Raw genomic sequence first — 26,268 nt, forward strand, 5'->3', positions numbered from 1 at the left:
CTGAAGTGTTATATTGTGCTACATAAAAGAACATTTTACTCCACTACCATAATCTAGGCCAAGGAGGAGAAACTCGCATTACTTAAAGTGACCCTAACAATTCTTAGAAAAGAACATACTTGTAGAGAAGAAAAAGAATACTTAACTCTCCTGCTGCAAACTGAGAGAGAAATGGTCCACTGAAGTCAGCGGGGAACCAACACTTCCTGGAGTGTCGGAATCCATGGTCCCCAGGAGTGTCGATCCCCATGGCCCCCACTGCTCCCAGAGTTCCCGCTGACATTCATATCAGTGCAGGTGTAACAGCATGGAGGTATTCAGTCTTTTCCTTGGCAAAGCATTGTTAACCATTTGCAGATTCGCCTACAATATAATAATGTTCCCCAAGACTTCATTTAAGCCTCAGTGATGAGAAAATAAGAAGATGGGAATGAATGAGGAAAAGTTACCGCAGCTACTGACTCTACCCCTACAGGGCTTTCCCCAGAAGCTTTAGGTGGGTGATGGCCTCTGTCACCCAACTCCCCAGTCACCATCTGGATGTTTTTCGATGGTTACTGAAGAGCTGAATCACAATACAGGGGTCACTACCAAGTAAGGCTCCCCCCCCGCTTAAAAAAAAAAAAAGTGACGGGCAGTGCGCCTGGCTAAAAGGGGCTGGTGAGCACAGTGACATATTATTCGTTAATTAACCCAAATCAGCCCTAATTAAACTTCTCCTCCCCTTCTGCTTATAGCTATTATGTTGGCTGAACCGTTTTAAGTGTGGACTAGCATAAAAAAAAATTGTTATCAATTTGTTATTTTTCTTCGGCAAATAACTTTGCTATGTTTTGCATCAGAAACAATATTTTGATATCATTATGTACGAGGCAATTTATTAAATAAATGGAATACTTTTTATTATAGTAAAAAACATTTTTGTAAATGCTATGTTCACAATGGCCACGATGTTGTGGTGTGGTTACTGCTCCACATGCCAGCGATCGGCTGCCTCGGGGTAGTCGCTACACAAAGCTTCATAGAGAATGAATGGGGGGAGCAGTGAGCAGGACAATACCACTCACTGCCGCCAGCTGTCACATCTGTAAGTGACCGGTGGCTGGCAAGGTGCCGGGATCGCTCAATCCCAGAAAGGCCTAAACCTGCCTCAAGACTAACACTGTTCAAAAATGAAAAAAAAAATGTTTTGTTTTATTAGCAACTTTAGGTATATATTTGCATTCAATGTAAGGTACAAATTAATATTACCAGTAAAAAAAAGCCTTCCGCCCCCAAAAAAAAGAAATCACAGTGGAAATGTAAAAATTCCATGCAATATACTGGTATGAGATTTGAAATCATTAAATTAAAAATGTAGTCTTGATGAGGAGATCAACTAATGATCACCATCAAATAGAATCCCTCCCTGCTGTCTACAATAATACCCGGCAGTGCCAGGAACAGTGGTCGTTTATTAAAGTAATAGGCATTACTGATTAATGTTCAGTTGGCACATACAGATCAAATATTGATCAAGAATCCTCAATTTTTTAACATTTGATAACAGTTTTTCATTAGTTTTGATGTGTTTATTGAATGTAACATCCAAGCCAGCTTTTCATGACCTTTTTAACATGGTGGAACCCTTCAAAAACCTTTTGGGTCTATAGGGACCCCAGTTTTATTTACAATACCACAGCTCCCAGTATATTGGCTTGGTGATGAGTGGGAAGAATTCCTCACATTGCTGTCCACTGGGAAGAATGTCACCCTTACAGATAGCCAAAGAGGTTGTTTGGTGTGACTTGAACGGTCCCAAGAGTCACAAATTGTTCATTGCTCAAGGAACCCTCAGCCACCTTTGGAGGAGCCCTGGTTGAGGAACTTTGATCTAATCTATTAAAAGCCTTGGATAGTGTATGACCAGCTTTAAAGTGCAGCTGTTCCTTTCGGAGCCCTCAAACTTATCGACAGCACCGTGATCCTTTAAGATTGAAAATGTCACAATGAGCAGCATTGTAAAACTCAAAAGCAATTTTATTTCTCATAAAAGAAGTAATGCTAAAAAAAATTACAAAGAAATCACAAAGAGAAAAGTATTTTTCTTGCCTTCTCGTTAAATAACGCATTTAAAAATGTTAACAGAAGCAGAAAACATTTATTGAAAGTCAGACCGATAAATTTAAACCAGAGCCGCTCTGAAAAGAGCAGAATAAAACAATGTCTGGGATTGTTATAGATACTGAGGGGGAATATTAGAAGTGAGGTGATTGAAAACTACTTGTGTGTAAAGTACAGAAAAAGGCATCAAGGAAATCAGAACCCCCACCAATATGAAGGGCACACCTTATCTCCACCAACAGATAGGAGGCAGAAGGAACTGGAGCTGAATGTGTACACAATCATTCACACACCCATCCTTTATGTACCCAGCAGGAAGCTTAAGGAAGAACTCCACTAAGCAATGTTTGCGTCAAAATGGTAATAAATAATATTTCTAAATATGAAACTTTTTATGAGACTCTATCGAACACGTTGGGGTTGATTTACTAAAGGAATATAGGCTGTTCACTTAGGAAAGTAAATTATCTTCCTGGAAGGGATTTTTCACTTAGCTAAGTGAATGTTGGCAAAATTCTCTTTGCAATGAATACCCAAACACAGGCAAGGAAAAAAAAAGTTTGCATGCCAGTGATTTGATGATTGAAGTCAGCAGAGCTTCATCTCATTCACTAGAGTTTCTTGAGCAATGAGCAGTTTGTGACTCCCAGGTCAGTTTAGGTGACACCAATGAACTTTTTGGCTATCTGTAAGAGGATATTCTTCCCAATGGTCAGCAAGAGGCATTCTTCTACTGACCACCACACTAATGTACTGTGAGCTGTGGATATAGTAAATATAGCAGGGGTTGCCTGAAAGTTATTTCAAGGGTTCCTCTATGTTAAAAATGTCAAGAAACACTGAACTAGACGAAAGTCATCAGATGGACTTTATCGATGATATCGATGCTATCGATTATATGATGATCTTTCATGGCGGTTTTTAGTGATAGATGAATGAATGAGCGCTGTACACACAGAGACATTCTGTTAAATAAAGATGGGAAAGGGGAAGATTGAGCCAGCGGCACCCTGCGGTACTCCCTAGGAAAGAAAGTCGTTCCCACTCAGCCATTTATCAAGGGTGGATTAATAAATCACAGGACTGGTGAACACATGGAAGATTTTATTGCAAGACAGGCACAACCATTTACCTAAGGTGAGACTCATCTGACATGTGTACGTATCTCTTGCAAGGGGATAATTCACTGACAGGTCTATATTCCTTTAGTAAATGTACCCCATTCACTTTTATTCATTAGGCATATTTACAAAATTAGTGGGCTAATAAAAGGCAGGACACATATTTTACACTACCTTGCCGCCAACACCACTAGGGACGCAGAAGACATACTCCAGAAGAAAGATTATGGAGAATCTGGGGTCATCAACCATTTCTGGCAGACGCATGCGGCTCCGTAATACCAGGGCTGTAGAACTAGGGAGAAAAACAAAGTCGGTTTCAGTTTTGTTCAACTGGATAATGATTTCGATACCTTTGTGTTGTGTTGGAAAAACCAACAATGCAAGTAAGCTGTATTCACACATTCACAAACCTAGAAATCCTTTTATTGCGAATATATACAAATTTTCAGGCCATTGTTCACAACTCAGATTTTAACTAGACACCTATTCATCCTTCATTTTGGTTAGATAAACACTGATCCATGTGGCTCACACACAGATATATGGCATATACTGGGAAGCATTGTACATATGGACCCTCCAGAACTTATATTATAGCTTTTTGCGGAAAGATGTCATCTATTATGGGAAAGTAATTTTTTTTGACACTTTGCTTGCACTTGCTGAGCAATTTTTCATTGTTTTTAGAAAATAGGAAACTCAGTTTTTTTCTAATGTTTTATTTTTATAAATCCAAACACTTTAGGCTTTCACTGGACTTTTAATAGACAATATTTGCATTTTTAAAATAATGTCTAATAGATAAACAGTCGTGGTTCTGTGATTAGACATACCTTAGCATCTGACTGCTGCTTTGTCTTTTCTTCTGGCTAGTAGCGGAATGTCCTTTCATACTTCTGTTCTCCGGTGTTACCACCACAACCTGAGGTGGCTGCACAAAACACCAGCCATTGTGTACGCCGATGTGTAGTCTGCGTTCTTGGATTGAAACAGAGGTCCCACCAGCAATAGGGCTCCCCTAGAATGTGAGAGGGATAAAGGGGGAAGAGAAACATTGAGAAAAGTAGAGAACATGGAGAAATTGTGAGTGATAGAAAGAAATTAATGTTTGAAAAAGCGTGAATGAAAAATTTAGAAATAGACATGAAAGATATGAGAGAGAAGATCATAGAGAGAGTGAGAGAAAGAGAAACGTGGAGGATCTGTATGAGACATATACATAAAGAAAGGGGACAGAGAAAAAAGCAGGAAAAGTGTGAAAAGAGAGAGTGCAGGATTTTTGAGTTGAGAATTAGGGAAAATGGAAACGAATAAGAGAAGACTTTGAGTACGAGAAGACAAGACTGATAGACGAGAAAAAAAGAGAGAATGAAAAAATGAAAGAACGAGAAAGAAAGCGAGAACGAGAGAGAGATAAAGAAGAGGGAGAGAACAAGAAACAGAGAAAAAAGGAGAAGAAGAGAGTGAAAGAATGAGAAAGAAAGAGAATGGGTGAGAGACAGAAAACAAAAATGAGAGCGAGAATGAGAAAAAGAGAGTGTGAGAATGAGAAAGAACAGGAACAAGAAAGAGAGAGAAAGAACAAGAGCAAGAAGAGAGAATGAGAAAGAACAAGAAAAAGAATGAGAAAAAGAAAGAATGAGAATAAGAAATAGAGAGTGAGAATGAGAGAGAGAATGATATAGAGAGAGTGAAAAAGAGAGAGGAAACAAGGAAAAGAGAAAAAAAAAAGACAAAGAAAGCACATGTGTGCAAGAGTGAAAGAACGCATGGTGAATGAAAACCGAAGGAAAGAGCCCTGATATTCACCTTCCATAACAACAATGTATAATACATAGGAGTCCAGCAGTCAGGGAAGTATATTTTCAGGAGAGGTCAGTAATGGTAACCCTGGCCTCCCTCTTGCCACAGATTTCCTTTAACCTATTTATGGCCAAATGTTGCATTTGCACTTTACTGGTTTGTAAAAGAAAAAAAATTCACAGCTCTGCCAAAAAGATTAGTCAGACAGAACACTATCCCTGAATTGGTTTTGGCTTCTAAGATGCTATAGTAACAGCTTTGGATGAGATCCAGACGTGATGGAATTGTGAAAACACTTCACGTAGCGCGTCAGTCTACATATGTTCTTGTCTGATTATAACATAAGATAAAGTTAAGCCTGCACAAATGTACCATATTTTTTTATTTTTATTGTGAGCATCACCAGCAAAAAGAAATTATAAGCTAAAGAAATGATTACACAGGGCATGTATGGTTCAAGAATACGGAAATAATGGATGCAGTGAACTTAAAACATGGAAGGTCCCCGGAAGACCTATGCCATACCATCAGCCCAGGGCAAAGTGGTGCTTCAGGGTATAAAGGGTGCAACATTGCACATTGATCATGTACACATGTGCTGCAGTGTGATCCAGCTGATGTATGAAGGCAGCAGTGAGTGACAGGTAGCAGACACTGACAAAGTTTCTTTAGCAGCCCTTTTTTACTTAATAAAAAGTGTGGGGTAGTGTTGGGTGTAGGGTAGGGTGTATAAAAAGAAGCAAATTAATGAATTGCTTGAGATTATTCATTTGCATGGAAAATGCAAGATAAATTTGCATTTTCAATACACACAGGGAAAATTCAAATTTATCTGTGCATTTTCCATGCAAAGGAATAATCTCAAACAATTTTAAAGCCAAAGTAAACGCCACTTTTTTTTTTAATGATCGGCAAGTGTGCTGTGCATATAGTATTGTTCTTTCATGTTTTTTATACAATATATATACGTTTTGTGCAGTGTGCATAAGAATGTTCTCCTGTTTTTTTTCAAACTATAGTACGGCCCCCCCGGCAATCTGAGGGACCGTGAACCGGCCCCCTGTTTAAAAAGTTTGAGGACCCCTGGTTTAGAGGGTAGTAGTGCCAGCTTGTGATGGCCAATCTGATTTTAAATACCCAAACACATGGATGGTAATAACCGACAGGTTCCAACAGCAGAATATGGGAGAAGAATCAGGCATATATTAAACAGAAATTTCCCGTAATGAAGTTTAAGGTTTGTCCACTTACCCTAGGTAAGCGATCGCTATTAACCAAAATGAGCAATTCTTCTTCAAACTTCTCCAGTGAAGGATACATCATAAGATAGAGTTTGTCTAAGTGACAAGTGACTGTTTTCTGTAGATGTGGTTTCTTCAAGATATCCCCTACAGAAGAATACAGAAACAGAGGTTAGAATTAAAGCAGAAGTTAGAATTAAAGCAGAACTTAAAAAATACACTTAAAAAATACATCAATATATTTGAAAAACTGTTTAATCAGTTTTGTGATTCATTTCCTTCACACTGTATAGATAGAAGGGTGATACTGCTTATCACTATTGAAGATTCCCATGACCTCATCAGCCTTTTAGGATAATTATAGAGCATAACCACACAGTGCCCTTATGCATAAAGCCCTCCTGCAGCTTCCAGTGACTGAAAACGTGTGTGCTATCACCATACAATGAAACAGAGATGGACTTGCAGGTGCAACATCCTTTATAGGTACAACTACTAGGGAATAAAACATACTAGAGTTCAATTCGGCTTCAACACAGGAACATAAAATCTTCCTGATTCCGTGACTCAATCAGATGTTCCCTGTACCAACAATCGCTGGTGTCATTTCTTTAAAAGCTAAATCCCCAGTTAAATTCTGTGCTTCTATAAAAAACATCCAGTTTTTTATAAAGCAATCTATAGTAGTTGCTGAAACTACTTCCTGAGGGAGCTGATTCCACATTTTCACAGACCTTACAGTGAAGAATCCCTTCCTTATCCGGAGTTTAAACTTCTTTTCCTCCAGATGCAAAGAGTGCCCTCTTGTTCTTTGTAATGATCTCAAAGTGAATAATGGGGAAGAGAGTTCTCTATATGGACCATTTATATATTTATACAGGGTGATCATATCCCCCCTTTAACGTCTCTTCTCAAGGGAGAATAGATTGAGTTCAGCTAATCTCTCCTCATAGCTGAGCTCCTCCATTCCTTTTATTAGTTTAGTTGCCCTTCTCTGCACTCTCTACAATCCCACAATGTCCTTTCTGTGAACTGGTGCCCAAAACTGGACTGCATATTCCAGATGTGGTCTGACCAATGCTTTGTACAGGGGCAGGATTATGTCTCCATCTCTGCAGTCTATTCCTCTTTTAATACAAGAAAGTACTTTGCTAGCTTTAGATATTGCAGCTTGGCTTTGCATGCTGATATTAGGTTATGATCTACCAGAACCCCCAGATCCTTTTCTATTTCTGACTCCCCCAAATGTATTCCCCCTAGACAGTATGAAGCATGCATGTTGTTAAATTTATCTCCATTAAATGTCATTTGCCAAATGGCTGCCCAATTAACATTGTTGATTGTTGTGATGGGATATTGAAGTGTATTGAAAGTATGATTTATTTGTTATAGTAGATGCTAAATAACAACCCACAATTCTGTAAGTACTATATCCACAGCTCACAGTAGATTAGGATGGTGGTTGGTGGGAAGAATGCCAACAGAAAGTCATTTAGACAATATTTGTTCAATTTTAAGCCCAACAGAACTATAGAAGCAGGTAATATTAATAAAGAAAGAATTACAAACACTTACAAAATAAGACTCCACGGCAGCAAGCATGTTAATTGTGTATTTGCTATTCTGTTAGCTCATAAAATTTCTAATAAACCTGTCTGCATAAAGAAATTAATGAACTCGCATTGTAAATCTGTCTGTGGAGGATTGGACGTGGATATATTGTACGATGTTGGGGTTGTTTGTATATGTCAGTGGAGACTAAAGTGCTGAAATATGAAGGGTCTGAGCAGCTGTGTTTGGGTCCCAATTATTCATTTATATTCCCTCTGCACTTGTTTAACAATAGAAACAGCATAAATGGCTTGTGTTTTTCCATTGCTGCATTCGAATGCTTACATGCGCCGCTACTTCTTGGAGGGGCTTGAAGTGTCAGTAAATTAGCAGACAAATTCAAGTGGAAATACAGAACATTGCTCAGCTTCTATGAAAACAGCCCTAGGATCAGGGAATTCTTTCATTTTAGATGCTGTGAGGCATTTAGTGCTATATCAGGCCACCTCAAACCCTCCCTGCCAGGAAGGGGAATGTTTTAGCAAATCTGGACACCCAGTGGTACATTCCAATGATAAATTTACCAATGTGTTCTTTTTTTTATGCTGTAATGGAACTGGAATTGTTGTAGAGGTCTCCAGGGGTTTACATATCTGGGATCCCTTTCCCAACAGGGAGTTCCTTCTCCAATGACAGTCAGGGCAAGTGGGCACTTCTTTACTAATGACCAATAAAAGGAGGCACCTAAACTCTGATCACCAATGTAAGGAGGCTTTTCCCCACTGATCACCAATGTAAGGGGGAATTCCTCTACTGCCCACCAATATAAGGGGGCATTTCTCAAATGACCAGCATTATAAGGGGCCATTTCTCCACTCATCACCAATATAAGGGGGCATTTCTTAGCTGACCACCAATAAGAGGGGGCGTTTCTCAGCTGACCACCAATATGAGGGGGTATTTCTCAGATGACCACCAATAGGAGGGGGCATTTCTCAGCTGACCACCAATATGAGGGGGCATTTCTCAGCTGACCACCAAATAAGGGGGCATTTCTCCACTGACTATCAATGTAAGGAGATACTTGACCACTCAGCTCCAATGTAAGGAGGCATTTCTCCATTAACCACCAATATAAGGGAGCATTTTGTCAAACACCACCAATGTAAGGAGCATTTCTTCTCAATGACCACTGGTGATAGACCAGCATACATAGATCTACCAGCAAAGTTAGGTGCATCTATTATCGCACTGACTTTCAATTTCATAACGCACTTCTGCCAATAGCCACTAATTTCAGGGTTTTTTTTACCTGCTAAACATTATTGTAAAAGGGCATTTTTTTCGTAATCTAGGGGGTACTTCTAAATGGTCAACCAATAAGGGGTACTTATCCAATGATCGCCATCAGGAGGCACTCCTCCACTAACAAAACAGGGCTTTTCATTGACCTCCAACGTATAAAGGCATCTCTTTATGGACCTCCAATGCAAGGAGGTATTTCATCAATAGGCACCAATGGAGGCCCATCTTTGGAATTCTGTTTTTAAGAGATGCTTCTACCACTAACCACCACACAGTCTACTATTAAAGTTTCTTTTTTGCCAAATATTATGTGTGTGCACAGTGCTCCCTTTAGAAGATTAGGAAACCTTGCTAACAAAGGAGGATGAAATCAGTAGATTGAAGTCAGACCATTATCATCAGAAATCAGTAGACTGAAATCAGACCACTAGCAAATGTAAAAGTTTTAATAAACAGGGGGACAAGACAGGCTGTAGAATTACTGAGGGCTTTGTAAATGAGAACTAAAGTATGAATTTAATCCTTGCATCAACAGGGAATAAGTGCAATGACTGAGAGAGAAGGCCCGAAGCAGTAGGAAGGAAAGATAATTCTGACGGCTGAATTCGTAATTGATTGTAGAGCTTCCAACTTAGTAAGTCATTTGTTAAGACTTACCATATCAGTCCAGGGTGATTATTGCATTTGTTTTAAAACTTTTTTTTTATTTCATTATTACAGAGAATTTACAAAAACGTTATTGTATACATTACTATTGTAATAGAATCACCACCAAAGCAAATGTGACTTTATCTATTCAAGGATTGACTACTATTATTTTACAGCTCACCTGTGTCATCTCTTCCTTGCAGAACGCCGGGGATTTTCTCTGATCCGGATGCAAGAGTGTTTGGAGGAAGTAAATGGAATATATCTTGCAGCCCGTTGTGTCTGCGCACACTGTACTGAATTTGGCTTTTCTCAATCAACGTCATGTGTCTGTTCACTGCAAGAAAACCATTACAAGCGCTGAGAGCGAATCTAATCACTGCTATTTCACTTTGAAATGCACATCAAAGTGCACCGAATGCTTTTTGTTTTGTCTTAGTCTTTATCATTCCAGGAAAAAAAAAAAAAAAACTAAGAACAACGCTGGATGTTTTCAACACATTATATATAATTTCTTGAAGTTCTGATCACCAAATCGAACATTACCTTAAAGGGTACCTGTACTTTTAAAACACATTAGCTTTGTAAGACACGGATTATTATTTTCTGACATTTAGGCTGGGTTATAAGAAGCATGTCACATGGGTGACTGTTAGTGACAACTTGCAAGAGACGGCATCAATAGGAGACACACAAAGCATTCACTTTCTAATGGCAGTACTGGCCAGACAAGCAAGACGTCACCCCATCGCTGCTTCCATGCTAGCAAGCAAGATTATATAGCATTCCAGGGTAAAGAAGAAGCATTTCAAATGCTAAAAAATGGTTTCTGCACCTTGTGATTGCCTCTGGCATCGGCCCTGATTTATTAAAGCTCCTCAAGACTGGAGAAGGTAGACTATCATGGTGAACCAGGGAATGGACCTGATTTAGAATTGAACACATTTGCCAACTAATTGAATAAACCATTCTATGTTTGCTGGGTCATCCAGGTTCTCCCATGATAGTCTATCTTCAGCCTTGGACAGCTTTAATAAATCAGACCCTTTGTGTCATAATCAATAGTGTGACATCAACCTATCTACAAACAACAAACTAGAAAAAAGTCGGCATCTGCTCTATATATTGTTTCTTTTTCCAAATCAGGGTTTTTCAGCACAAACATCCTGATGTCATTGTTAGAGGACTTTGATTGTTATGTTTTCAATTGTTTTTATTCTGCATTATACCAATTACAATTGTAAATGTATGCAAGATGAATATTTGAGTTGTCTGTGCAAGGACTGCCAAAATTAACTTACAAGGAGTCTAATCAAATTGAAAGAAAGTGAAAGGGATATGGAAATAAAAGAAAGAGGTGCAGTGCAGCAAAGTCACTAAATACCACTGCTATGTGGATACTGCATATGTAATAAACCATTATGGCCCCCACATGTACATATAAAACTACGTACTATACACAGAAACAAGAGTATAAAAAAAAACACCATCATTACCATAACCATTACCATATCACACTCATCGACTTGCTTAAAAAAATGGCTACTACAGTTCCCCTTTAAGTTGATTTCATTATGGTAGAAGTGGTGTTCAGACCCTCGAGCCATTTAAAAGTGTACATGCGTGTCTTGAAACAACTTAGTCTAATTTGAAAAAGCTGTTGCCTTGCCCATATCTACTCCAAATTAAATAGTTGAGGAAAAAGGGAGCTTGAGCAGGTTTGTGAATTATATCCCCTCCTTGACAATTTATGCAGGTGCTGGGCGCAGCATGTTAATTAATATGTGCCTGGCACAAAACTCAGCTAATTATTATACACAAAATAGAACAAGCTTGGCATGGTTTGTGCAGGCCTCTTGCAGGGTGGGCATTTAAGCCCCACACCTCCTCCAAGAAAATCATAGATGTGTTGCATATTTTAAATGTAGACAAGTACTTTCTTTTTAAAGTGACCTTCTTTTTATTTCTTTATATGATTCAGCATGAAAAGTTTTCTTTATGGTATAGAAATGGAAAATGATTGCTCTTCAGATCCTGATGAATTGGCATGTAATGGGGGAGTGTATGTACCGTTCCACAGGTCTCCCTTTCTGTTACCTCAACCAGAGCTTTGTATGAATATGGACCATTTAGCTGAATGATTCTATTATCTACATCAGGGTTGTCAAACACTGGACCATGGCCCAAATCTGTCCCTCAAGGTCCTTTTTTTTGGGCCCCCCCAAAGATTTCAGAAAATGAACTACATCTCGCCTGTCCGCGTTACCACCTATCATCATCATTTTCAATACATGCAATACAAAGACATTATTCCTGTACACCCACCATGTGACACAAAGCCTAGGCAATGATCACATGGTGCCTGACTACCAGGGGTATTGTGTTTGTTTCAATCCATTAGGGACTGCATGGTGTAATATTTAGTGTCAGACAAACTTGTGATGTGAAAGGATGAACAACACACAGCCTGCATAGATAGATAGAAATGAGTATTTTAAACCCTAAAGTGTGTGTAGAGGGGTTTCTTTTTGTTAGTTATGAATGAAGTAGTAAACGTCCTCAATTTTTTCAATAAATTTCAAGTTTGGCCCTCGACTTGGTCTAAGTTTTTAATTTCGGCACTCTGTGTATTTGAGTTGACCACTTCCTTGATTTTACTTTCTTGGCAATGCATGATCACTTATTATCATCTGTAGTGACCTCTTAATTATTATTCCTGAAGAAGCAGACCAGTTCTGCGAAACGTGTAGAATAAGTCCACTTCATGTTATCCTAGGACATTATGGTATAATGTCAAGGTCATCCTTGTGGACTCTATTACAGCTATTAGCTTTATTAAAGTCTGTAGAGAATACACTTTCATCAGTGAAGCTGGATCATGCAGCAAACCTGGAATAGATTTCTCCAAAATCATTTGATATTTGCTAGCAAATGTTTTGAATCCTGAACCAGATTCATTCCAGGTTTGCTGGATCAAAAACGTATCTTGCAAATCAATGGCCAGCTATTTGTTATTGTCTAATATGCAACTACTATTCTTCTAATTCATTTTAATTGCATTAGATTAGGTTTCATGATTTTTTTTGCCATTTGTATTTGATGCCTTAAATGTTCCATTTGGAAATGTGTTACAAACTTGTGCATTAATGGAGAGGTGGCATTTTATCGTAAATCTTTGATTCCTTTGGACCCCTCCCCAGAACTACAGTGTGTGTACCAACTAACCATATTAGACTAAAGAAAGAGCAAAAGGACAGAAGTGACTGCAATAAAGGACAAAATGGTAATAAAGAAAGGATATAATTACTTATTTATGATACACATGCTCAATTTTCTAACTAATTACTCTATAACATTACTATATAGTGAGTTAGTCAGGTTGAAAAAACGACCATCAAGTTCAACCAATACGGAAGTAAACATATCCCAGATATAAAACCCTATTGACATAGTTGATCCAGAGGATGGCAAAAAAAAACTGGTAAATTTGCGCCACAGGGAAAAAAAAATTGTTTCTGATTCCATGAGGCAATCGGATGTTCCCTGGATCAACAGACTTTGCTATCTTTAAAGATTTAATACCCAGTTAAATTATGTGCTAATGCACTATATATAGTTTATTAAAAATATGCACTATATAGCCAAAAGCATGTGGACGCACCTTATTGGGTACGGATAATGTTGCCTAATGCTAAGACATTTTAGATAACATTGAGTTTCCAACCATGTGGTAGAAGTTTGGGGAGGATCCTTTCCTGTTCCAGCATGGCTAAGCACCTGAGCATAATGTCAGCTCCAGAAAGTAATGGTGTAAGGAGTCTATAGTAGAGAACATATGTTGCCTATACAGAGCCCTGACCTCTAAATCATACTGAACACCTTTAAGATAAGTTGAAATAGTATGCAAGCCAGGCCTTCTCATTCAAGATCACAACGTGGCCCAACCTTTCCAGAAGAAAAAAGGCAGTTATGGAAGACAAGTGAGTATTGCAGAAAAAGACAGCCAATGTCCCTTATGCAATAACTTTTCTTACCTGCCCAATTGCCATGTGAATTTTTTCTGAGCTATGCATGAGCACCTTAGCATTCGTTGCAAGGGTTACCCAGCAATCCCAGTTTCCCTTACGCATGCTGGGAAAGAATGAACTCCCAATGCCCGTGTGGGAGTTATGTCATCCTACCACAGCCAATCCAGGAAGAAACAGAAAGATGGCGGCACCCAGCAATGGTGATAGGTGAGTATCACAGGTTTAGTTCTGCTTTACCAATTCTTTAGCAGTTGCATATATAGGAAAAGGAATGAAAGCTGTTATAAATGCAGAGAGTTGCCAACTCATTACTGATGTCCATGATTTGGAATAGAATGACCAACTTTTACAGGTGCAGGTGTCCAGGCCATATAGTGTATGCACATGGAAATAGTCCTTACGCTCATTTCATATGGCAACAAAAATGAAAATGCAGAAGCAACTATTAATAAACACCTTGATTAGGAATCCACTTTTAGCTGTAAAAGAAACTGTGCATTTTAGAATGGGCACTGCTACAGCTTACAATCCTTCACCATCACTAGCCCTCCAAAGAAAAATGCCTTGTACACAAAATGTGAAATTATAATGTTTTCTGGTTATTTTTGTATCCCAGTTGGAGTTTTCCTTTAAACAAAACCATGTTGTTGGCAGCACACAAGCTGCATTATCACTCTGAAAAGGCCACAGAACGAAAAAAAAAAACGAATAACTCCTGCGGCCATCTCCAGCAAGGAAGGATTTTTTATGATTAAGCACAGGAATGATGTATGCCCTCACGGGTGATAAGGTAGGCTGGAAGGGGAACCTGCAATTACATTTTATCAGTGTACATATAAAAGAAAATTAAGAACATTCATCTTTCATACGTGTTTTCTCTTTCTCGCCACTTCTGCGGTCTGATTAACACTGTGGTGCTTCATGTTTTTAGAGAATGATCAAGGGAGAAAAAAATAAATGTATAAACTGCACCAGGGTGGCTTATCGAGCGGTCAATAATGTGATAGGAGGCCCGGTGAAGTAAATTGAAAAATGAAAAAAAATGACACAGTATGTAAAGGTCTCCCGCAGTGTGGTGAGAGAAGTCATGTAAAGGAAAAGTGGAGGGAGAGTAGAGCATGTTCAGTGAGCGGATATTATCAGTTTGTAAAGCCCAATGGAACGGTTGGTTTAAATCCAGTGAATGCATTCCAGCTGAAAACAGCGGTTGCTAAACTTTTGGACCTCACGGAGCACTAAACTCATCATTTTAAATGCTGCAGACTATTAATATTATTTTTAAAAAAAAGGATAAATACATTTGTAAAATAATGATCTTCCTAATGGTGCTGACAAGGACTCTGACTCATTGTCAGAGGCTCTGATTCATTGATCAGCTCACGGTTAAGTGAAGTATTACTATTGTTACTATTATCATTAGTTGTATTGTCTTTGGTATTACTAACGAAATACAAAATATTTGATTGCTTTTTCTAACTCATTATGGGTTTATTTCATTCTAATCTAAGACCAAGCAAGGAATGATAGTTATCAAAGTCAAACTATTTGAAGCCATTAAATATAACAGATAAAGAAAATACACAGCTAATTTCATACTTACCTAAAAGAGCATCTGAGAAAAAAACAAATAAAATAAAACAATCGGATGAGAATCTGTATTGGCGGAGCGGGGTGACTGTTGTAATGGTGGAAACAATACTGAAGCGTACGGCTCGGCAACAGTTGCCTCATACAACTTAACACTACTCTGACGTCACGCTGCGCCTCCCTTGCAAAAAATTTATTAAAAAAAAAAATTTATTAGAATATTATTTTTGTTTTATTATTAATCCACATTTTTCTGTAAATCACCCAAATTCTCGCAGCGCATAAGGACACCCCTTTCATTTTGAGCTTGAAAAAAAAAAAAAAAACAAACCTACTACATTAAGTAGAACACCATGATAATAGGTTTGCAGATAATGTTAGGCTTTCTCATAAGCCAGCCCAGCATTACCTGCCTGTTTGTTGGTAGCACTGCATACCAGTAATATGTTTCAGCTTCTGTTAGTGGAGGGTAAAAGAGCGTAAAAAAAGCTAAACTGAAAGAACTTACAAAAGATGTCAGGGCAGAAAAAAAAAAGACAAAGAATGAAATTTTATTTTATAAAAATGTGCTTGCTTTGGGGGTCAAGCTGTTTTGGAATGCATTGATTCTATAGTAAAATCCCTTTAAGCACGACCATCAGTAGGTTTATTCACAAGAACATATCAATGTGCTATATGATCAGATAATAAGTGAATAGCAAATAAAGTGAACCTCACATAAAATGGAAAAAAAGAATTGAGAATGAACTAAACTTACATTCACTTAGATCCTTAAAGGATGGATGTAAAAGTGCTCGAGGAGATCCGTGATAAAGATTTAACCTAAAAGAGATACAGAAAGTAAAATATTAGTTACTAGCGATAGTATGCCACTAGCCACTAGTATGCACAAATCTAGTGAGCCCAGAAACATTAAAGGCAGGTTACACAGCAGGGGATCATGAGACGAGACTGCAGTACTGTACAGATAGGCCTGATAAATCTTAAAGTTAATTAAAGGTCAGATTTCATAGTGAATTGGATAGACTTTCATACTTAAGGGACAGAACGCTGATCTAGATAGCATTACAGACTCTCCATAATATTTTCAGGCAAGAAAGGAAATACTTTTAGTTACTTTACTGGTGGTTATTTTTGAATTAATGGTCACCTGCATATTATTTCTCATCTTACCTTTGCTTTAGGGTTGATTTAGGCCCCAGTGCACACCTGTGCATAAGTTATTCTACCATGTGGTTATTTTTATTATTACACAGTATTTATATAGCGTCAACATATTACGCAGAGCTGTACAAAGCCCATAGTCCTATCACTAGCTGTCCCTCAGAGGACCTCACAATCTAATGTCCCTACCATAGTCATGTCATTACCAAAGTTTAAGGCCAATTTTGGGGGGAGCTAAATAACCTAACTGCATGTTTTTGGGATGTGGGAGGAAACTAGAGAACCCGGAGGAAACCCACGCAAACACTGGGAGAACCTGCAAACTCCATGCAGATAGTGTCCTGGCCCAGATGCATTGTTGGTGCACTGTAGTGGCATTCATTATTCATACCAGCCCAATGCACACAGCCAGCAAATGTCCCAACGTGTGTAGCACCAGACTTATGACATATAACAATGCTTGCTAGTAAGAAAAAAGTGCTTCTTCTGATAAGTTACTGTGTTTTAGGCTGCCCATTCAAACCAAAGGGATACCTTGTCCTTCACACTACACACTTCATACTACAACACACATCATTGTGACCACATAGCTGTGAACAGAGCCTGGTACTTAGGTTGTAATACGTTAACAAGCTTTGCATTAAAGCAACCCATTCAGTACAAATGGGATGACAATGTACCATAGCAGGGTAAAAACACATACATGACCAATTTTTAGCAAATCATTGCTTAAATACGCACACAAGAGAATTGCTGTGAAAAGTTGTGTGTTTCATGTGCTGGATAGTGCATTGGTGTGCAATTCACATCACAATTATTAATATTATTAATATTATTATTATTATTATTATTATTATTAATAAACAGGATTTATATAGCGCCAACATATTACACAGCCCTGTACATTAAGTAGGGGTTGCAGATGACAGACGAATACAGACAGTGACACAGGAGGAGAGGACCCTGCCCAGAAGAGCTTACAATCTAGGAGGTGGGGGAAAAAACACAATAGGAGGGGAGATATGGAGTGGTGGGAAGTAGTGAAGGTTTAGGAGACATAAGAAGATGGGTAGGTGAGTTTGAAAAAATGGGATTTGAGTGTTCTTTTTAATGAGCAGAAATTAGAAGAAAGCCGAATAGGACGAGGAAAACCATTCCAGAGAGTCGGGGCAGCTCTAAAAAAGTCTTGGAGCCGTGTGTGTGATGAGGTTATGAGTGAGGAAGTCATTAGTAGGTCATCAGATGAGTGGAGAGAGCGGCAGGGGGAGTATTTTTTTACCAGGTGAGAAAAGTGAGGGCTTTGAAGGCAAAGCACAGGAGCTTGAACTTGATTCTAAGATGAAATGGAAGCCAATGAAGAGAACTATAAAGATAGGCAGCAGAAGAGGAGCGGTACTAAGGATGGATGAGTCTGGCTGCAGCATTTATAATAGATTGTCGGGAGCGTCAGGTTAGTGGAATACCAGAGAGGAGGAGGTTACAGTAGTCCAGAAGACTGATGATAAGAGCGTGTACAAGGAGTTTGGTGGTCTCTGGGGACAGGTAGGTACGGATTTTGGAGATGTTGTGTAGGTGAAAGTGACAGGACCTGGAAATGTTCTGAATATGGGAACAATCAGATAAAGAATACAATAAAGAAAATAAAATAATTCCTGAGCTCTGCACAATTATACTATGAAGTTTTGAGATCTTTAGATAAAAAGTGCCTAAAAAAATGTCTTCTCTATTGAATGCTCAGCAATGACAATATGAACCTTAAGATCAAGTAATTTTTTCTGTTTCCCCAGCACTGATCCTGCCTCACAATGCATAATGGCGGCCAACTAAAATTTTTGAATTTGAGACCGATCCTAAGAAATTAGCCAGGAAACAACAATTTCAAGCAGGGTATCACACATTACATAAATATGATTCTTTTACATTATCGCTATTTTACACATGTCATGAAATTATATAGGATTGTCGGAGCTCAAGGCAAATTCCCATTGACTGGCGCATGATTAAAATTCTGCGAGTGCCACAGTGACCTCAAAACAAGCAGATTATCATTCATGCTCCACTAACTTAATATCCCTCTAACCAAATATTCTATTAGCTATCCATTTCATTATTCACATCAGCTGAACATTACGTACAGCGATACAGACATGTCTTTAGAGGGCTATGTCTCTGATAATGATGGTTTTCTCAACAAGATGACTATATTGCCACATTTATTAAGCTGTTTTCTTTGCAGAACCTCCCTCTTTGGAAGCAGCCTGCCCAGCTAAATAATCTTATAGACAACATGCTATGACATCCATCTAAATGAGGACGCCTTGTCCAAATGACACCCTGAATAGCAGCAGCAAATATTCTCAGATGTCATTTTCAAATTTTCCTTTTTGTAATGCAAACGGAAGGACATAAGCCATATGGGTGCTTTGCTGTGCCAGATTTTCATTTGTGGATTCAGAAACCCATGGAGGTTATTAGACTGCTTTATAAAAACCCCAACGTCTGCTCTGGAAAACGAGGCTTCTGAAGAGGTCTGACCAAGGTCACAGACCATGAAGAAATCTGACTTGCCTAGTAAAGGTCCAAAACTTTTGAAATAGGACATGCTGAGCCTTGATTGCCGGTGGATTTTCCCAACTTTTTTATCCCAGAGGAAGACTTGAAATAAATTTCAGGTCTTAGGGAACCCAAACTAAAAACAGTATTTGGAGGATCAATAAGAAAAAGGGCTAGAATAAACCTATGTACACCCAAAAACATCATTAGAGTCACGCAAATTATTATTATTCCTTATTTATATAGCGCCAACATATTACGCAGCACTCTACAAAGTTTATAGTCATATTACTAACTGTCCCTCAAAAGGGCTCACTATTTAATGTCCCTACCATAGTCATATGAAGTCTAAGGACAATTTTTGAGGGAAAGCCAGTTAACCTAACTGCATGTTTTTAGGATGTGGAAGAAAACCAGAGTACGCACTGGAAACCAACACAAACACAGGGGAAACAAACTCATTGTAAATAAAGTCCTGGCCAAGATTTGAACCCGGAACCTAGCGCTGCAAAGGTGAGAGTGCTAACCACTGGGCCAGCCGTCCTGTCCCATACAGATGGTTTTAACAAGTGTTGGCAGCTTCAAAACTATGCAGACATCATCACATGGGAGGTCAACCACAGCTGAAGGAACCCTTAGGGACCTTTGAAGGAACCCTGGAGTTCCATAAAACCTTGGTTGAGAATAGCTAGACTAGACCATGGAAGACAGCTTCTGAATAGTTAGTTCTGTAAAGAGAAACCACGCTGAAAAATACACAAGGCCGGTGGTTATTGCAGAGAGGAACAGATGATGTCCCTCCTGCAAGAACGGCTCATACCTCCCCGACTGCCGCCCATCTGTCAAGTTTTGCTGAGTTATGCATGGGAAGCTCAGCATTTCTTGCAATCTTGGCTTTCCCTTGGCAAAGAATGAAGTCCTGCGTGCCCGTGTGAGAGTTACGTCATCCTACCTTGGCCAATCAAGATAGCCAAAGATTGTCTACAAGCCAAAAAGAAGAAGAAAGATGGTGGTGCCCGGTGACGAAACAGGGATAGGTGAGCACAACGTGTTTAGTTCTGCTTTACCAGTCCTTTAGTAGCTGTATACATGTAGATAAAAAGAAGCTACACGAAAGCAGAGAGGGTTCATTTCCTACCAGAACAACTAAACCTACCAATAGCCACATTTAGTAAATATTAATGTAAATATCTGTTCACCATTGTTTTTATATAGTGCCTTGATTTTCCAATGAGGATTAGAATTTTTGATGGGTTATTATTGCTTTTAGTTGGAAGGGAACCTCACTTGTCTATTGATCATCTCCTGGGCTGAATGTCAGGGAAGATAGGATACTTGTTCAGATGACAACAAAGAGAAAATCTCTCTTCCTTTAATAGATATCTCCTATGTTGTATCTGGATACAGGAAGTGAAGGAAAGACCCCTGAGACAGGAAGCAATAAAATGGACAGGGTCAGGCTGAAATTATTACATGTAATACTTTTTTATGCCACATGATGTCCTCAATCTTCCAGGTTGAATGACACCCAGAGTTACTCAACTAAACAGACTGTGAATGGCTGTCATGGGCCCACCCCTAAGGGTTACTATCACACCCGTTATTCACAGTATATTATTAAACATGACTATAGACTTTGTAAAGCTCTGTGTAATCTCCAGTGCTACAAATACAAGGTAATAATATTAATAATGTAGTAGCACTGAGATATTCTTTGCCCATCACCAGAAGACTGGAGATGAAAAAATTACCAAGCCATGTTAAAAGCCCGAAGATCTTCTCCAGTTCTTCAAATCTCCTGAACTACAAATGCACTGCCCTTCCTATCTCCATAACAAAAGGGGAGGTGTTCTGCTGTGCACAGAAGAAAAATAAGCATAGCTGACATTTTTGATGAGATTTCAGTAAAGCAGAGGCAATATTGTCAGTTATCTATAGGAAGATAGGGCTCAATTAATTTATTGCAAATCAGAAGGTGTTTTTCTGTGCTGCAGTGTTAAGGGGACAAAACAGGGACAGATCTGCATGTATTGCAGGAATGTTTTTGTCATTATTTGGCCCATATATAAACTTTAAAGATGAGATTCTGTTTACTTCTAGCTGCCTTTATATTTACATATATACACAGTGAAAAGACTATACACTCCTTTAATATTGGACAAAAAGTGAAGAATTATTAAATGGCAATGGCATAGCTGTATTTACCTTTTGTTTTGACTTGATGCATCCTCTTCTAGCTGGTTGGTAAGGAATCGGATGAGCCCAAAACCGCATGATAATTCCTGCCTGGTCCCGTCTCTCTTTTTGGATATAGCAATCACTTCGGCCACAATGACAATATTAGGATCGTTCAAGGCTGTATGAAAGTAAATGGTCTGCAGACAAATCAAAACACAGATGTTACTTCAGAAACAGAATTAAAAGAAACTTTTTCGGATGCAGAAATGTTTGTAAAAAAATACTGGCTGACCAAATCTGTTATATATACTGGGTATAAGGGAATGGAAAGGGGAACCATTTAAAAATGTTTTGAATTGTAGTACAGAAGATTTGCACAAGCCTGTTTATGTGGATAAATAAAAAAAAAATAAAAAACAGCACATTTAGGGTTAGTGCACCAAAAAATAATACCTTAGGTTCTCGAATATAAAACAATCTGAATATAAATCAAAAGTGCCTACCTTTTCCTGAAAAAACAGGAGTCAGAAGTCAGAATCCTTACAGGACCTGCTTGCTAAGTATAGGCAAAGAAATTTATTTTTCTGAAAATGTTAGAAATAGCAGAGCTCCAGGTCTTAGCATGTACAATTCCCAGGTTTGCAAAAACAGCCTTGTTATTCCTAAAATATTATAAACATGGTTCCCCATCCATCTGAAAACCAGTGACATTCAAAGCTCCTATTCCCTTATCTCCATTTGACAGTTACCCTCCATGACGGCACAAACAGATTCTAAATCACTGAAGAGATGCTCGGATAGAGTTCCCCTTGTCTGGGCTGCACACGCACCATTTAGCACTTGTGCGCAGCTTTTCATTTGTCATCGGAACCTGCAAAATGGATTCAATGCACACAGTACGTGCTGCATGCATTTCATGTCTTTTCTCAGGAAGGTCATAAAATTGAAAATCGAACTGAGGACTTAATCTTTTTTAATGGAAGTTTGTATAAAAATAAACTTAGTAAAAGCACAAGGATTGGGTTATGTGTTGGAGTACAGTCTAAAGAAAGGTTTCTCAACCAGGGTTCTTCAGGAGTTTGCTAGGGATTCCTGAAACGATGAGTAATTTGCACCTCTCAGGTCAGTTTAGGTGACACCAATGATCTTTTTGGCTATCTGTAAGGGTGACATTGTTCTCAATGTAAGAGGAATTCTTCCCACTAACCACCACACTAATACATTGTAAGCTATGGATAGCATAATTAAGGGTTCCTAAAGACATGGAAGTTATTTCAAGGGTTCCCCTATGTAAAAAAGGTTGAAAAAGACTGATCTAAAACCTCAAAGCTGCCTTGTTGTTGTTTGATGGGGACTACAAAATAGTTTTCTTGGCTACACAGTTACTATATTATAACATTTGTCTATAAATAAGCCAGCATACACAATCAATTATTGTCATTGGAAACAATCTTTCATGATGACTTCCAGTGACAAATGAATGAACAAGTACTGAACACACAGCGTCATTCTGTTCTATGGCGAGGGCAGGGGAGAGAATGAGCGAGTGGCACCCCGCTGTGCTCTTCTTACTTTCCTTCTATTGAGGTAACTCATCGTCAGTTGCTCATGGATCTGTCAGGATGTATGTTGGGAGATCTCTGTATACATGTCAGATTCTTGCCCGAGATGAACCTGACCCTTTGTATCGTGCAAGAATCATCTGATGTCTGCTTTATATTTTGTTTCAAACTTTTGTTGGCAGTTCCAAATTTTTATGAATATTTATTTATGCATTTGTAAAAGCTCCCTATAGATTAGCTGCATTACCAGAAATGTAGAAACACAGAACTGTATGAGCCAGGGATTTCAGATCAAATATGCGCACAGCATACATGAGCATTGTGGTGCACTCCTGCCATGATCTGTGATTTGCAATTACCTAAGCTGCTCTGTCATACTTTTGGTTGTCTTCTGGAATCATGAGCAAAAGAATTCTAGTACTGGTAGGGTTCGTGATAATCACAATTCCTTAAAATAGGACGATTGCCAACCCTAATTACATATATAGAACAGAGTAAAGAAAAACTGAAAGATTTTTTTGTGGCAATGTTAAGTGTATTGAGCAAATAGCATCAAGCAATTACAGTAGTAAATATAAATATTTGTTCAAGACCTTTGTAGTTCCAGTCCCAAATGTTAAACATTTGTACCTTTACTAGACATTCATCACCTACTGCATGGATTTATGTTGTTGTCCAGGATTAACGTGACGGCTTATGGCCGACACTAGAGTAGGAAGAGACAATTGATGTTTAAACACTTGCAGCCTTTTGGTACCCAACGCGTTTCAGCCTCGTTGGGCTTCCTCAGGGGTGACTGTGCATTTTACTATGCGCAGTCTAGGTAGATTAATAGAATATGAAATATTGTTAATCCAATAACGTAAAGTTTTTCACAAGAGCATTTTGAGATACAGTGTTATAAAGGACCAAGAAAACAAGTCATACCATAATATATCTTTGTCATAACCAAATTACTAACATTTGATAGTATTCTGGAGCTCATAACATTTCAATCCAATGCACATGAGATATATTACAAAGCTTCATTAAGATGACACACTATGAAAGTTTTATGGAAAAAATACAATTAGTAATGTTATAAAAATGGCTTATGTTGTCCTGGATGGAGACTATTTTAGGGTAGGTGAGTGGTATTGTGTTGGAGATGAAGTATCTTGGATGCTGTATATACCTCTGTTTCCTATAAATGTGGAATCAGAATATTTTTTGTTGAGCCATGAAGTGCCCAGGGATGATATGACTTATCCATTTGTACATCCATCATCTGTGAGATCCTGGGGTTGTAGCATGATATGGGCTGTGTGCGTACATTTAAAAAAAAGAAATGTTAGCAGGAACATGTTTTATGGTAGAAGAGACACACAGGGTCTCTTCTTCCATACATCTCTACTTGTTTTTTCCCAAAATGTAAGCTTCATTCTATTTACAGAGAGCAGTAGGGGACCAGACCTGCATAAATTTCAAAGAGACAAGTATTAGCAGTGGTCAGTAGGAAGAATTCATTGCTGGCCAGTGGGAAGAATGTCTCCCTTACAGATAGCCAAAAAGATCATTGGTGCCACTTAAACTGACCAGAGAAGTGCAAACTGCTCATTGCTCAAGGAACCCCTAGCAACCTCTGGAGGGACCCTAGGGTACCACAGAACCCTGACTGAGGAACGCTGATCTACTGCTCTAAAAGCAAATGTAGGCATTGCAAACTCTACAATTACATGTTTGGGTGAAATTCAACAGAGGAAGGGGTCCAAGATGGGGCACTGATTTTGTGCAAAGCAATTTTTTACAGAGAAGAACTTCAGTTTAAGTTTTAACATTTCATTCTGTCTTTGAGTTGTCCTCCTAAAATCCCTTCAACAGCAGCCTTTAGACTTATAGAGGACAAGGCGGCTCTGTAATCCATTCAGACTCTGCTGCTATGTCCAGTGCTGTGATTATAATAAATGGAGCTTGCTGATTGGAGGAAACAACACAAAGATGACCTGTGATCTGCTGCTCTATAATCTAATGACAGCCTTGACCAAACTGTATTGCCAAGAATGTCATTAGGAAAAGTAATAAGATGAGCCAGTATATAGAGTATCTGGATGGGAAAACTGGCTGAACAAAAGATTTTACCAAAAAGATATACCTGCATGTAATGTGCGGTAAACTTTATTGATGTAGACAATATTTTATATATTTGATGATAAAGCTGATTGGAAACATTGGGCCTGATTTAATAAAGCTTTCCAAGACTGGAGGAGATAAACTATCTCTGGGTGATCCAGCAAACCTGTAATGGATTTCATAAAAATCATTTGTTATTAGTTGGTAAATGTTTGCAGTTCTGGACCAGATCCATTCTAGATTTGCTGGATCACCCAGGTTCTCCCATGAAAGTTTATCTTCTCCAGTATTGGGAAGCTCTATTAGATCAGGGCCATGGCATTCCCTGCTGACTCCAAAGAGTTTTTAGATGGCACTGGTCGCTTCCCTTTTATGTGTAAATGTTTAATCTTAAAAGCACAGGAACAAAGATGAGACAGGTATATGAATAATACCAGCAGACTGTGATATTCACACTCTTGGCTGAAGTGTAATTTACTCTTTGCCTTTATTGTACAGAACAAATTAAAGGTAATAAATCTAATGTGCTGGGTGCAAAAGATTAATGACCAATGGGCATAGAGCCAAGAAGCAATAATAAGAAGCTTATGATAGCCAATCAGCAACTATCGCTCAATGTCTGGTAATAATTATCTGTAATCCGATTGGTTGCATTAGTTATTTGCACATTATTAGGGATGTGATTGAAGACATGCAATACTAGGGATATTATAGCAAGGATATATAGCATTGCCAGGGACATAATGTATAATAACATGATCATTATTATGAAGGACATTTATTTACAGGGACTCGTATTACCAGGAAAATATCTATACAAAGACATATAATAGCAAGGATAGGGACATATACTAAAAAGGACATTACCAGGGACATATATTTCTACAATGGCAGGGATATGTTACCAGGAGCATACATTGCTGGAGACATACTGTATTTTCCAGGAGCATTTCCAGGGATATGAATTACCAAGGACATTGGAAGAAAATTGGAAATAGCACACTTTCAGTCTGATTTATTAAACCCCTCCAAGACTGGAGGAGATGATATCATGAGGGAAACTGGTGATCCAGCAAACCTAGCATGGATCTGGTCCAGGATTGAAAACTGCAGGTAGTACCTGGGTTAAATACAAGATAGAGACTGTAGGTTTGTTCCTAAGTTGAATTTGTATGTAAGTCAGAACAGATACATTATTTTATTAAATGCAATTGGGACAGATGTTTGTCTCAACATATTACCCTGTTTCCCCGATTATAAGGCACTCTCTTATATTTTTTGAAATGCCAAAATATGCCCTGGGTCTTATTTT

The 26,268-nt window shown here is 38.5% G+C and overlaps 1 protein-coding gene across 1 annotated transcript in view; it reads right to left on the reverse strand.

The window, feature by feature from the left end:
* NPHP4 (nephrocystin 4) overlaps positions 1 to 26,268 on the reverse strand; it is a 150,579-nt gene that overhangs the window by 95,661 nt on the left and 28,650 nt on the right. Inside the window, exons 3-8 of the mRNA XM_072425968.1 lie at positions 21,313 to 21,482; positions 16,148 to 16,212; positions 9,957 to 10,112; positions 6,282 to 6,418; positions 4,061 to 4,245; positions 3,399 to 3,519 (exon numbers count right to left, since the gene is read on the reverse strand). Coding sequence (XP_072282069.1) covers positions 3,399 to 3,519; positions 4,061 to 4,245; positions 6,282 to 6,418; positions 9,957 to 10,112; positions 16,148 to 16,212; positions 21,313 to 21,482 — 834 coding nt within the window. The remainder of the gene's footprint in view (positions 1 to 3,398; positions 3,520 to 4,060; positions 4,246 to 6,281; positions 6,419 to 9,956; positions 10,113 to 16,147; positions 16,213 to 21,312; positions 21,483 to 26,268) is intronic.

Source organism: Pyxicephalus adspersus, chromosome 11 (assembly GCF_032062135.1).
Source record: "Pyxicephalus adspersus chromosome 11, UCB_Pads_2.0, whole genome shotgun sequence".
NCBI classification, from domain to species: domain Eukaryota; kingdom Metazoa; phylum Chordata; class Amphibia; order Anura; family Pyxicephalidae; genus Pyxicephalus; species Pyxicephalus adspersus.